The sequence below is a fragment of the Cydia amplana genome, chromosome Z (assembly GCF_948474715.1).
Source record: "Cydia amplana chromosome Z, ilCydAmpl1.1, whole genome shotgun sequence".
Lineage (NCBI taxonomy): Eukaryota > Metazoa > Arthropoda > Insecta > Lepidoptera > Tortricidae > Cydia > Cydia amplana.
Window position 1 is genome coordinate 4651091 of NC_086096.1, and position 15676 is coordinate 4666766.

The following is a 15676-nucleotide window of genomic DNA, read 5'->3' on the forward strand; positions in this document are numbered from 1 at the left end:
CATCGGACAGGCGTATGGCAGTGGGCTGCCGCTCGGCGTGCACGATAGTCGTGTCACGTGGCGCTCGCGCAAAATTGAAAATACACAATGGCTTCGGAACTTACTTCCGTGAGAATCAGACATACTATCTCCGGATAAAAAATGTATGTTTACATAATTAACGTTTTGTAATTCCTACATATTTATCTTAAAAATAATAAATCAGTGGGTATAAAGTCTATTTTTAACCGCCTTCAAAAAAAAGGAGGTTCTCAGTTTGACCCGTATGTATGTATGTATGTATGTATGTATGTATGTATATTTGTTCGCGATTATCTCGCGTTTGGCAGAACCGATTTTGATGCGGTTTTCAGAAAAGTGTTTGTTACATTCTGGAGTAGGTTTTAGTATACATAAATCTGAGCTGATGCTGAACCCTGGCTGTACCTAGTGGAACTCAGGTTTGGTGCATCATAGGCACACGCTGTTTTGGTCATCCGACACGCCTTGATGAGCACTTGGGAGAGCAGTACCCAAGATAGAGCTGATGCTGAACCTTGGATGTACCTAGTTGAACTCAGGATGTACCTAGTGGAACTCAGGTTTGGTGCAACATAGGTCCACGCTATTTTGGTCATCTGTCACATCTTGATGAGCACTTGGGAGAACAGTACCCAAGATAGAGCTGATGCTGAACCCTGGCTGTACCTAATGGAACTCAGGTTTGGTGCAACATAGGCGCACTCTGTTTTGGTCATCCCACTTGTCTTGACGAGCACTTGGGAGAGCAGTACCCAAGATAGAGCTGATGCTGAACCCTGGCTGTACCTAGTGGAACTCAGGTTTGGTGCAACATAGGCCCACGCTATTTTGGTCATCTGTCACATCTTGATGAGCACTTGGGAGAGCAGTATCCAACATAGAGCTGATGCTGAACCCTGGCTGTACCGAGTGGAACTCAGGTTTGGTGCAACATAGGCCCACGCTATTTTGATCATCTGTCACATCTTGATGAGCACTTGGGAGAGCAGTACCCACGATAGAGCTGATGCTGAACCCTGGCTGTACCTAGTGGAACTCAGGTTTGGTGCAACATAGGCCCACGCTATTTTGGTCATCTGTCACATCTTGATGAGCACTTGGGAGAGCAGTACCCAAGATAGAGCTGATGCTGAACCCTGGCTGTACCTAGTGGAACTCAGGTTTGGTGCAACATAGGCCCACGCTATTTTACTCATCCGTCACATCTTGAAGAGCACTTGGGAGAGCAGTACCCAAGATAGAGCTGGTGCTGAACCCTGGCTGTGTGTGTGAACACTTTGTTTTGGTTAGCCGACTAGTCGTCGTGATATTGCAGAGTTCCACTAGATGGGTCGATCAACTTTTTTCTAACCGCCTTCAAAAAAAGGTTCTCAGTTTGACCCGTATGTTTGTATGTATGTTTGTTCGTGATTATCTCGTGTTTGACTGAACCGATTTTGATGCGGTTTTCAGAAAAGTGTTTGTTACATTCTGGAGAAAGTTTTAGTGTACTTTACATGGATGGTTTGAAAAACCAATTGGACCCGGTAGGTGGCGATGCTATCGGTATACCTACCATCAAATTTAAGTTGCTGAAACCGATTTAGATATAAAATAGTGGGAGTGGGAGTCGGATTCGGACTCGGACTGGGAATGGGAGTGGGACTGGGACTGGAAGTGGGAGTGGGAGCAATATTAATACAAATCGTTTAGCACCGAAACGTCATATTATGTTTTGTCGCGATTCTCATCGAGTTAGGCCATCAGTTCAGCAACATTAGTAGGTAGGTATAGTTACTTACTAGCCCAAAACTAAATGGAGATCCTACCAAATTAGTATTTTAGCCCAAAACCCAAAACATAAATGAAGTACTAAAAAATAAAATCACTAAAAAATAAAAAACAAAATTAAATAAATATAAAAAGAATAAAAAAATAAAAATAAACAATAAGAAAACCAAAACAAATAACTTAATACTAAATTACACTAAAACTAAATGGAGAGCCTAACAAACTAGTATTTTAGCTCAAAACCTAAAATAAATGATTCACCTATCACTAAAAAGTAAAAAATAAAATAAAATAAATAAAAAATAATAATAAAAAATAACAAAAAAAGAATTAAAGAAAAAAACAAATCCAAAATAACTGAATTTTATTACTTTTTAAAAAAAAGGGAACCGCCTTCAAAAAATCAACTCACTGAAAAGCACAAAATAATTTTTATATACCCCACCCCTGTCCTTGTCCAGTCCCTATCCCGTCGTTAAGCATTCTGCCAAAAAGTAGTTAATACCTAATAATAAGAAAATTTATAACCATCCGGGTAATTACTTAGTTTTTGAAGGCGGTGCCAAACCAACAAAAATATTCTTTGCTGCCAAACAGAATAAAAAAGAGTAGTTAGTAGTGCAAGAACTAAGTTAGTGAGACTCTAAAATTTAAATTTTGGGTTGGCACCGACTTTAAAAACTAAGTAATTACCCGGATGGTTATAAATTTTCTTATTATTAGGTATTAACTACTTTTTGGCAGAATGCTTAACGACGGGATAGGGACTGGACAAGGACAGGGGTGGGGTATATAAAAATTATTTTGTGCTTTTCAGTGAGTTGATTTTTTGAAGGCGGTTCCCTTTTTTTAAAAAAGTAATAAAATTCAGTTATTTTGGATTTGTTTTTTTCTTTAATTCTTTTTTTGTTATTTTTTATTATTTTATTCGGTAGACTAAAATGACATTTCATAGTATGAAATGACACATGATGTTCATACTACGAAATGTCATTTTAGTCTACCGAATAAAAAAATAGACTTTAGGTATAAAATCTTGTCAAGTGATAACCCCGTGCCGACACTCACAGCTCGGTCATAAAACTGCGGCGCGCAAAGGAGATTCACGGTTCGTGCGCGGTTATAAGTTTCAATTTTGCTTGCAGGCGGCGATATAGGTGTAATTTTATACCTAAATCTGACTTTTGTGAAGGAGTGAATTTTCTGTACGGTAGTACTATTAGTTATTCTGTGTCCAAGCATAGTCAAAAAGATTTCCTTTTGGCTAATATCTCGCCGGCAGCAAAGGTTATCCGAGAGCACTCCTAATTTTAAAAAGGTCGTACGCCCGGTACACTGTCCTACGTTTTTCCGCGGTTTAAAATTAGGCGGGTAGTACGGCAGACGGTCAGGCTAAATCCGTACTGTGACGTCGCGACAATCTAGCTATTCCCGCGTCACGGCGGTGCCGCATTCTGATTCGGTGCGGAAGCGAAACGCACAGATGTTACCTAAATGCTAAGTCTTCGTGGGCCGTTGACGCTTAACTGACCATTTCTAAGCCTTATTGGAGACGGTATAAGGACAATGTGCCGTCAAGTTGACGCTGTTGGTACTGACAGCAATACAGTTTTCGCGTAGAATTAACTAAAATAAAGCGAATTGGACAACTTTTCTATAGAGCCGGAAATTTGTTTGCCAATATTTCATGAGCTATTTCAGCAAGACAGACGATTATTTTTATTTTTATATTGTTATTTTTCCTGACACATAAATAATTTCGCCTCGCTAGATTTTTTGTTTTCCACGTTTCCGCGTCATGCGTAGGTACTCAAGCCAGTAGCGTTGTCGTAGTACCACATAGTTACGTTTGGCGTAACGCATAACTACTACACTACTCGTACTACAAGTTGTTATTAATGCGACATAGCTGTAGTGGTGCAAATGAACTTTATAATCAGCAACATTATCACTTCTTTCGTCATTTCATTTCGTCGTCTTTTTTTAAATGTATTCTAGACTTCATCCACGTGCAATCGCTTAGGTACAAAATGGACCAAAGAAAAAGCTATCTGTACAGTAAAAATATGCATAACTGCATATATGCATATACTCAAAAATATGTGCCATTCTTATGTCAGCGAATTAAGAACTATGGGACATATTTTTGAGTAAGTTATATGCACCCATATTTGTACACTTGACTGTACATATGAAAATGTTTATATCTAAGAGCAATAGTTGACCGAGGCTACAATACTGTACTGTCTATACATTTTTTTATAATAATGCTCATAATTTAATGTCCGTTTAAAATCTCTGCCTAGACATCTGCAAGACCAGCCATAATAAATAAAAACATTTAATCATTGTTACATAATAAACTATAATCTTCATCCATTTAAACCGATTATTCGAGCAAGAAGCGAGAATAACTGAAACTAATCACAACTTAGGCTTGATAGTGGTAAAAACGTCAGGAAGTGAGACGAGCAAAAAACGCCTCTGGAGATTAACGCACAAGGTTCTAGTTTATAAATAGGAAAACAGTAGGGTAATGTTAAGACAACAGTGAACGACGGCTACTTGATACAAACATAGTCCTCACTAATGACCTGCCGTCGGGAAGTTCCCATAATTGCGAAATTTCCACAAGGATAATCTTCGGAAACTTCTTATATTTATTTATGGAAATTAATCACATGAAAGTTTCCTTTGTTCTCTGTGAAATTTTCTAATGTTCAAGTTTCATGTGTGAGCCCTTATTTTTTAATATTTAATATACATATGTAGTTACATTACTTACATTATAGTTACTTAGCGCTATAAGAAATACACATTCTATAAAAAATCTTTGCTATTTATACTTATTCCTTTTGGATACGGAACCAAAAAACTAAAATGTTGTACCAGTAAAATAAAAAAAAATCTGCAAGTTTATTGTACTTGCGGTTACCGCTTGATAACGACAGGATAGAGTCCGTCTCTTACTATCAAGCAATGTCAGAAAGTGACATATGCTTATCTTGAAAATAAATGTCCAATTGTCCACTATTATGAAAAAGCCGGCATTCATTATAATATCTTATTTATCGTGACCTTAGCAAGACAAGTTTGTAGTTTGCTGCTGGGGTACAGGACAGCCGTGCGAGGGTCTTCAAAGTTTTTAACCGGAATGCCAAATCCCTCGTGTGCCTTGGCTGCCTCGGGGCAAAGGCTTTCTCCAACGATTTCATTATTTCATTCGGTCCTGCTGTCAATTTTAGTACATCTTCCCATTTTGTGAGCTGATTTCCTCCTTTCCTTGACGTCTTTTGGGTAGCAATCTGATACTTTTTAGCACCATTTCCCTGTCTTGACACACACCATGTGCCCAGTCCATCGCCACATTTGTTAGTCAATGTTCAAGGAAGTGGGTAACTTTAGTAATTAATCTTATATCAGACTTTTTAATTCTATCCCGTCGTTTATACCTCATAGTCCTCTCTATAGTATGTATATGTGCCATTCGCAATCAAAAGGGTACTTATTGTAGGTTGTCAATAAGGAGAGATTTCCATGTGGTTTCAATTTGAAATAAACCTTATCGACAACCAACAATGTGGTACCTTTTGATTGAAAACATCACATATCATAAAAGTGACCATGTATATTATCTTAGTTGACTGTGTGACCGATTAATCATATTAATACTGATATATTGTATACAGTATGATGTAAATAAAGCAATTGGGTCATATTATTCATACTTAGGAAACTAGTGAGTCATTATTTGCGGTGTTTACGTATTATTCGTAGTGTTCAGTTCCAAACAACAATGATTTGACTGTGCGTGTGATTCCCAGTTCATGAATTCAAAATTGCAGCCGCACCTTAACCTTAATAGCTCATTGGTTTCTATAACCCGTCATTTCAAACTATTTTGTGGCAGACAGTGATGATTTGACATAATAATAGAGCCATGTGGGATGTTGATTCAACGATCATTGTCCCGATAGTCGTTTCAGTGAACGGTCTAATAGTGAAGAGTCTCAACCAACACCTTGAGAGACTCTCGCTAGGTGGTTGGATCAAGCGTCAGATACAAAAGGCGGTGATCTTGGACACGGCGCGGATAGTCCGCCGGTTCCTCTCTCTGCGGCCCTGACCACCGGTAGCTTGGGCCCTGCCCCGCTGCTGGCGGCACCCTAGGTTAGGTTTTTTATAATGTGTTTATATGTATTTTTTATTGTTTTGAAAGTGTTTTTATATTTTACTTTTATATTCATATTATAAAAACCCTAACTTAAGGGGACGGTATATGACGTTTTCGATTTAGACCTCACTTTATGCAATCAATTTGTTCAATGAATGATTAATAACTGCATTAAATTATACGTAAATCTGTTCACGAAGAAGCCGTGTACCGGCTCTTCACGCCATATTTTTTTTTATTTCCTGTAATTCTCTACAAATCGACACTAAAAGTGTCCAAAAATCAAAATGTGGAGTTCCGTTTGAGCAAGACGCATTACAGTTTTGTCTTTGACAGTAATTGAGTTGTTGTGGGATTTTGAAGGCTAGATAACTAAACTACCAGATTATTATCTACTTATATTTTTACTCACAAATACAACACAGAAATTCAATCCCAAATGTAAACTTTCGTATAATTTCCATACATTGACGACATCACTCAAAACTCTTCTTCGAGTCAGATGGCCGTTGGCCTTGCATCGAAGCAGACGTGTACGTCGTCATAGCTCGTTTTTGACATTAATAAAGACATTTCATCATATACGCATACGAAAATGTATACCAGTAGATAAATTGTATTTCATAAAATAGGGTAAATAAATATAATCACGTCGAGCTCCAGTCAAATTTTAAATGTGAGTTGTTGTTATTTACGGGTCGTAACGGTCGAAAACAGCAGTAAATTATCCTAAAACAATACGATTACAATCGAATTTAAGTAACTTGTTCCTTCAAAACCCGCTTAAAATGAAAAAAGTTTAAAGACTCGTTTTACTGATTGGGATTGATTTTCATTATGCTGGTATCAATTTTGCGTCATTATAAAAATGTATATGACTTCTGTACGTCAATGACTTTTGATGTCAATTAATTGTAATCTTGTATTTATGTTAGAGAATATTATATGTTCATTTAAATATTACTCATCTATTAATACGAAGCGTAATTCGTTTAATACCTAAAGACTTGCAGTGTCTACACCTACTTTGTTGACGTTCGTTCCGTCTATGTATGCGATTACGTAACGTGCTGTTCTGATAATCTTCAAGAATCAAGATAATTAATAACGGCAAGACCAGCATTTAGTACCAGCGAGTTTTGCGGATTTGGAGACCGAGATGAAGCTTACAGGCCAATATCGCTGCGGCCTGGCCTGCTTATTGTTATGTGTATAAATCGAATGTTATATTAATTTACTATAAAAAACAATGTTTTATTTCAATGACATTCTGTGCGTAGAGGTATGTATGTTTCGGTGATTATAAGAATTATGTCCACACAATAATCGTGCAAAGCAGAGACTGCATTATTTCTTTACGGTATAAGCGGTAAGGAAAAACTCATTGGTATCCTGGCTCGTACCAATGAGTTTTTCGGAACTTGTGTACGAAATATCATTTGATATTTACCACTAGCTTTTCGGTGAAGGAGGAAACATCGTGAGGAAACCTGCATACTCGTAGTGCATACATTTGCGAAGAAATTCAAAGCTGTGTGTGAAGTCCCCAATCCGCATTGGGCTAGCGTTGAGATTATCGTCTATACAGGGTGGTCCAAACCGTGACGTCCAAAAATCGTGGGCTATCATAATGTACCCCATATGTATGTCAAAATCATAACTTGAAAACTACGAAAAATCGGCTATTTTTCGTAGTTTTCAAGTTATGATTTTTTACGCTTTTAACTTTTCCTATGTAGGTAATATTCTCCGACCGTCCTTAGTCTGGGACCGGTCTGAAAACCAGCGCCGGGCACCTAGGCCCGGCACAAGCTGAGACTGGAACCCTTTGCCTAATACAAAGATCTTCTCACTTTTGTTTTGTATATGATAACAACTGTTTTATTTTATTATGTAAGTAATTCTAACTCTATTTTATGTTCATGTATGTGGCAATAAACAATTCTTATTCTTATTCCTATGAAATTCCGGGGTTCCCATACAGAGTGGCTGAAAAATAACTGCATTCCGTTGCCAGGGAGGTGTTGGGATTATACTGAGCAACTTTTATTATGGGACCAACCCCGAAATCGCGAAAAAAAAAATTGGCTTTTTATACATTTTGGCTAGTCCATTTTCTATGGAAGGGTAATTTTTTTTCGCGGTTTCGGGGTTGGCCCCATTGTAAAAGTTGCTCAGTATAATCCCAAAACCTCCCTGGCAACGGAAATGCAGTTATTTTTTAGCCACTCTGTATGGAACCCCAGAATTTCATATGAAAAGTTAAAAGTAAAAAAAAATCATAACTCGATAACTACGAAAAATCGGCTAACATACATGGGGTATATTCTGATAGCCCACGACGTGAGGAATCTAAAAAAAAATTTTTGGACGTCAAGGTTTGGACCACCCTGTATATAGGCTGAATTATTATTATTATTTATAGGCGGTACGGTACCGTTATTATTTATCAATACCGCTTCGTTTTGAAGGTACTATACCTGTTGAAATATAAAGTACGGTACCGGTATAAAATTGCAGCAGGTACAACAATTTTTTATAGGTGTACAGTCAGCTGCAGAGAAAAGGTACCACCCCTGCATACAATCTTCTATGCAGGGGTGACCTGCAGCTGACTGTACCTAAACCATCACTGACCGAGCGTAGGCGAAGGTCTCCGTTTCAGCTTGGGCAAAAATACTTTCGTTTGTTCGAATGTTCTCCTTTGCATATCACATTTCTCAAATATCTCGAGAAAATTTGTAAGCAGGTTCGGTAGTTGGATATAATTACTCGGTTTCTTTTTTTTTTATAAGTTCTAATAGGCAGAGATTGTCATAAAGGACTTAAGCGACAGTAGGGTCTGTGGTACTTAAGACCATTGTGATTATTCGTAGTGTCCGACCGAAGATTCGGTTTCGGTTTCGGTTTCGGCCAGTTTCGGCCATAAAATCATGTTTCGGCCGTAGTTTCGGTTTCGGCCAAAAAACGGCCGAATCTTTCGGCCTGGCCGAAACATACGAAATAGTACTTCGTATTATGAAACTAAACTATGTGACAAAGACCAAAAGTTGGGGAGCAAGTAGGACAACAATATTTATATATACAGAAATTTGTGTTTCGGTCGGACACTAATTATTAGGTACTTACTGATTACGCTGCGCCGCGTGGAACGTGAGGTGCGTTGGGGTAAGTACATACAAATCATTCAAGAAAAAAATCCCTTTTAAGATCACTCGTGTGTCTGCCCCTAATAGACTAATTCAATTGAAATTTGGTACACAATTTTCACATATGACAAAGAGTCGGTGATCCAAAGATGGACTAGTAACGTAAATAAATAAACTTTTAACTTTGCGGCCATTTTTTTGTATCGTGTGATATATCAGATATTAAATTGTAAGATATTTACTAATAATAAGCATTGGTCACGTAAATTATTTTTAGTCTTTTTTTGCAAGTATGAATGATATATAACATTATTTCAATTATTTTTAAAATTAAGCCTATCCAAAGGCGACTTGGAAGATGTGTCATGGGGATCTATATTCGTTGGGTGAAAAACAAGTTTTTTTGTCTAATTATCGTTTAAAACACAATCGATCGGCAATAACGCGGGCACATAAAACAAAAAACTTCTTTTTTCACTCATAAAACTCCTTAAACCTAATAAGAGCTAAACAAAAACAAGTGCGAGTCGGACTCGCATTCTAAGGGTTCCGTATATTAAGTCCGTCTCACGCTTGACTGCACATTTCTTATAGATTTTCCTGACATATATAGGTAAAGAACTACTTTGTGTATTTTTTTCAAAATTTTAGATCCAGTTGTTTCGGAGAAAGTGGGCGGAGAATGATCATTTTTTGCCTATTTTCATGAATAACTGCTGAACTATTAATCCTAAAATTATAAAAAAAATATATCTTTGAGATTCTTACAATGAGCTCTTTTATTTGATATGTAACACTATATAGTTTAAAAAACATATTTTTTAATTTTTTCATTTACCCCCCCCCCCAAAAAAATGGCTACCGTATTTCAAATTCTCTAAAATACATTTTATTTACGTTACACGTCCATCTTTGGGTCACAAATTTACATTTGTGTGCCAAATTTACATATGTGTGCCAAATTTCAACTGAATTGGTCCAGTAGTTTCGGAGAAAATAGACTGTGACAGACGGACGGACATACAGACAGACGCACGAAGAATTATATGTATATGCACTTATCCCAACGCACCTCTCGTTCTACGCTGCGCGGGGTTCATTGCCGCTCCTACCGCCGTAAGTGTAAGTACAACTACATCATCAAGGCTACGATCGAAGATAATCAGTTCAGCACTGAAATAATACCGGTGGAATGCCAGTATAATATTTAATTATTTATTTTAATTTTATAAATTTAATAGCAAAATAAATAGCGAATATACGATACTCGTACAAGTAAATCTGTAAAGATCTTAGGGGTACATCAGCCGACATATATTATTAAATTTTATTTTGTCGGCCTTAATTAAATTTCCACCCTGCCGAAACTTTATTTATTTAAATTTTTAATTGAATTGATTTTTCGCCTTATGAATAACCGTATAGAGTAGTAAATAACATTTTACATCTGACTTAATGACATCTGGGTTTATTCGGTTTAACTTTACAAAACGCGTATCTCGACAAAGCCATAATATGCAGAAAATAGTTAACAATCAAATGAATTAAATTAGAATTTAAATACGTCACGTGTGACATGAACAGACAAGGAGAGCAAGATTTAATGTATTGTTTCTCTTTCTTCTTTCAATGGAACGTTTTACAGTTTCTGTTCCTCAAAAGAGGTCAGTGGTTAACACTAAACTCAAAACGCTATCTTAAAAAAACTTGATGGGTCAATGACCTGTCCCAGTAAAGTGAGGTAGTGTGCGTGAAGTGCGCTTGTGTGTGAAATGGGGTAAATTGACAGAATCTGAAAATTTACCCACCTCTACCGTCACCTTAAGAGAAAAGATAAATAAAGAGAATAACATTTCAGATAGCCCTCTCTGCAGAGCATGCATGGAGGTAGAGGAGACAGCCGCCCACGTCATTTTCGAATGCCCAGGGGTGGCAGAGTACCGGCACAACACCTCAGTTCACCGGGGTCTCTCCCAGAAGTCGTTTGCAAAGTCAAGGGTCTGCTAGGCTTCCTGGTAGAGTTGGGTTGGCAAGAATAGTGCCGCCAACCCATCATGCCAAATAGGCGCATTAATAAGACATCGAGTTGCGGATACCAAGCCTGCGAAAACCTATAACCTATAATAACATTTTTCATTTGATTTATTAATTTTCATAGTTTTTATTGAAGATTTAACCTTTCGTATACCATTTCCTGTATACGTGCCACACAATTTGGATTGTAATGTACTGTAGTTTACTGTTAACTCAATCAAATTATTGATGCTTTCCCGTCCTACTACTACATCCAATACTGATCGCTCCCAGTTTTTCTTGTAAAAATATAATTGTTTGGAAAGGTAATACCTTTTTTTTTCCGATAATTCGATATCCCCTGACAACTAACTACTAACAGTTGTGCTAACATACAAATTTTAATTTATTGATTTCATAATTACCAGGCTTGTTTTATAGAAAATGTAAGAAATAATGAGTTTATGTAAAGTGTGAGTTTATGTGTTTGAGTAAATGAGGGTAGGAACAAATTAAATCAGTAGTTTGAATAAGAACTGTTTTTAAGCTTATGACATATGTACATAATTATTAATTATATTATATAAAATGTTGTATTGGTATTTTAACTCATAACTTATTAGAATGATACTTAAACTTGTCCTAAAAGTATCCATGTGTGTTAGTCTTTTACAAAGTCATTGCTTTAGCATAAAATTAAATAGTTATTTTAAGGTTGAGAAGCAAGAGAACAAGACCTCATACAGAATTCAAATATGAGCCTGATGATGTTGTTAATTATTGTTTATCACCAATAATGATGATTATTGGTGATAAATTGTTAGCCACATGTGGCCATATATCTGTCTGGCATGTGGCTGGGGACGAAATAGTGTATATTATATGAATAACAGAGGTTTAACCTCTTGTCTGAGTAGTCATCTTGTTGCATTTTCTTTTTCTAGAAGGATTTTTCTGCTTAATGTAGCACACCCGAGATTTTTTACCCACTATTTTTGACCATCCCACATATATGAAAGGTTAAAACCAGTTTGTTTTGTCTTCAGTATAGACTTCTTAGATGTACATAATAAACTAGGAGTAAACAATAATGCTAACTTGAAATTTACTACATTTTATAGGATATATTCTAAAAATGTATACTGATGGATACTCTATAACTGTATGTATTTTCATTCATCTTGACTACAGATATTTCAGTTTATTTAATTCGCGCAAACGTAAATGATAAAGAGTTGAATTCCAGTTTGAAACTTCCTACCTGTCAAACTACGTAATATCAACCGCCGTCAAGAAGCGGTATTTAGGAGCGACGCAGACCAGGAAGGGTTGGGATGTGTGTTGGGGCACTGAAACTGACCTGGTGCAGAGCTGTCAACCCGTCCACGTTCGCAGTGTTGATGTCGGCTCCCGCTTTCAGAAGGCGCTGCACCTCGTCCTTGTCACCCGACGTGCACGCCGCCAGGAACACAATCCCCGAGGAAAACTGGATCCTCGACGCCCGCTTAGGAGTCGGGCTCTGTTTATTGGTGTCGGATTCCTCCCATCGCCGCAGCTGCTCCGCGCGCTTGAACAACGCAGACGACGAACGCGTATCCGTCATTTTCAACTCTCTCGAAACACTTTCCACTCAATATGGTCCCAGAGAACACTTTTCACGACGCATAGATTATGTTTTTATTACATATAGTACACAAACGCCGAGTCCATAACTTAATTGCCAAAAAAGGAAACATGAAAGAAGAAACGTCCCTGCGAGAATGAGACTAGACTCCTTTCATGCGATCATTGTTCATAACACTTGTTGAATTACACATGTAACACTTACGAATAATGATTTTATATACATGACATAACCAATGAGCTACACTTTTAGCGTGGCAGCCATTACGAAAATAATTTTACAGCCAACTAAACTACCGAAATGTAAAAAGTAAAAAACTATCAAGTGTGAATGACGGGAAGAAGAAAACACCCAGCGCCACCTAGCTACAAACTTTTTTGAACATTGTTGCCATGTATTGTTGGTCTATAATTTTTACCTTGTTTATGGTGGATAAATTGGACAATGAGAACCGACTAATGTTAAGTATTTTCACACTCATGTTCAATATTCTAGTGTTTACTTGGTTTACAGACGACCACACCATATCGCGACCTTGGTGCGGTCCGGCGCACGTTCGATCGTGTGTAAGATGGTCCACCGTACGTCCATTAAGGACGCAGCTTTAAGTGAGAGCAAGAGAAATATAATATGATGACCGCACCAAGGTCGCGGTCTGATGCGGTCGTCTTTAACGGCTTTTAGATGGAACAATGGCCCTGCCCATGGTTAGTTAAAATTATAAATAAAATACCTATACAAATATGTACACCTCTTCTACTCGTAGAATCATTCAAAACACTGATCCGACAGAATTTGAGATTTGAAAGTTTGTGACTATTCGGTTCTATGTAGTAATTGTCCCATTGGTCCAATGCAAGTCTAATGGTATTAAAGTTCAACGTGGTTCAACGTACATTTTTTGACAACCCCTGTAGGTTTATTGGTTTTGATCTGTGTAGGTACTGTATGAAGTGTTATGCCTAGCTTGAAGGGAGGGACATCTAAAATATGCAACAGCAATATGTATTTATTAGGCATATAATAATATTTAAACGCGAATTAACTTAGGATAGTAAAGCTGGTCAAGCAAATCTTGTCAGTAAAAAAAGGCGCGAAATTCAAATTTTCTATGGGACGATATACCTTCGCGCCTACATTTTTCAAATTTGCCGCCTTTTTCTACTGACAAGATCTGCTTGGCCATCTATATATTCTAATATTTCTAATGCGTCTCATTCTCTCATATTATTAAGTAAAATGTGAGACGCAAATAAATGTATTTGCGTACACATTTTACTTAACCAATGAGCTACACTTTTAGCTTTTAGCTTTTTATGTAATGACATATTGGACTAAGAAATTGGACAGGTGAAATATCATCCTTAGATAGGCCATTAATTGAATTTATAGTCCGTCAACCAAATCTTGTCAGTAGCAATGTAAAGCAAACTAAAGTAGGGCAACACTCAAAGAGCAGTATTGCGCTAAGAAAAGCAGCAATGTACATCGAACCAAAATATTTTTTTTTCCGCTGAGCGCGCCCTGCGTACGTCAATTCAAATTGTCACTCGCGGTTTATTGAAAAAATTTGAAACATGGACGGACAATTTAAAAGCGATGTTAAAACAATGTTAATCAAAATGATGAACAAATTTGAAGATATCAAAAAACAACGCCCTATCTTAGTGCTTATATTCTCTTTGTTCCCTATCTATGTCTTCTAAAGTTTACTAAAATAAAATCATATCAAAATGCAGATAATTAGATAGTGCATATATTTGTTATTTACAATATAATATGCCACTTGTTAATGAAAATTAGTGTACTCTTCTGGATGAATATGACATACCTGTGTAATTTTTTTGATTGGTATATATTGTACAATAGGATTACATATTAAAAATAAAACAACTGATATTTGGGTGTTTATTTAATTGAAAGGTAAATAAGATAAGGGTCACTTTAGCTTACACTATAATTCAGGTCATTAATTGAAAAAATATAATGAAGTTACCAATGTTACCGGGTCACTTCAACCAAGCATAATACTCTGTAGTATTCTATTGCATCTTTGTAAATAGTCACAACTGATCGCTGAAAATATTAGACATGTGGGCCTATGGACGGTTTCCAGGACACAATTTATGGTCTTGTTGGATAGATTTAGGCATACGTTTTAATTTTATTTATGCCTTTTAACCCTAAAACAAAAAAACTGAACATAATCTTAAAAGTTCGAAAGAGTTCTTCCAGTATGTACTTGTCATAACCTCAATTTTTAGTAATGTTTACCATCAACGAGCATGATTGTACATTATAGGCCCCTTAGCTTTGCTTATTCTTATTTAATGTATTGGTATTTAATGGTGACAGCAGAAATATCTCTTGAAACAGAAACGATTCAGAATGAAAACCAAATGAAAACAAATAAGGTGACGGCTGTCATTCACGGTCCACATTCCACAGATAAAACACAGATGACACGCATTTTGGAATTATTCGAACACAGTGTTGCTAACCCGCGATTTTTCAAATTTGCCGCCTTTTACTACTGACAAGATTTGGTTGACGGACTTTATATTCTCTGTATGACCAATTGATATTGTTTTTAAACATTGTATTGTTTTTATAATAATACAATCTTCGTGTAAAGCTGATTTAAAGTGGAGTCCGTACGAGACTATTTTTCGCCAATCTGATGAAATTGTCCGATCGAAACAGGCCGTGCGGACGCAAACGCCAATTTGATTCCCCGATCAAATCAGCAGGTGCGGATACAAAAATGCCAATTTTCGAAGTTAGTATCTATGGAATGCAAATTGGTGATTAAATTGTGTACGCGTGGACGCTAGATGAGATTGGCGCCAATTACTTTCTTGATCAAATCTGTCGATTTGCCCAGCTCGTCGGGATACGGCTTAAATCGTGTATCAAAACCATAGA

The 15676-nt window shown here is 36.9% G+C and overlaps 1 protein-coding gene and 1 long non-coding RNA gene across 7 annotated transcripts in view; both read right to left on the reverse strand.

The window, feature by feature from the left end:
* The window catches only part of LOC134660887 (protein phosphatase 1 regulatory subunit 12A), a 129857-nt gene extending 116744 nt beyond the window's left edge, over nt 1–13113 (reverse strand). For all 6 annotated transcript variants that reach the window (XM_063516737.1, XM_063516741.1, XM_063516740.1 and 3 more), the window contains exon 1: nt 12488–13113. In XM_063516737.1, the coding sequence (XP_063372807.1) occupies nt 12488–12730 (243 nt within the window). In that variant the 5' untranslated portion in view covers nt 12731–13113. The remainder of the gene's footprint in view (nt 1–12487) is intronic.
* LOC134660964 (uncharacterized) overlaps nt 1–15676 on the reverse strand; it is a 383074-nt gene that overhangs the window by 272301 nt on the left and 95097 nt on the right. The window lies entirely within an intron of this gene.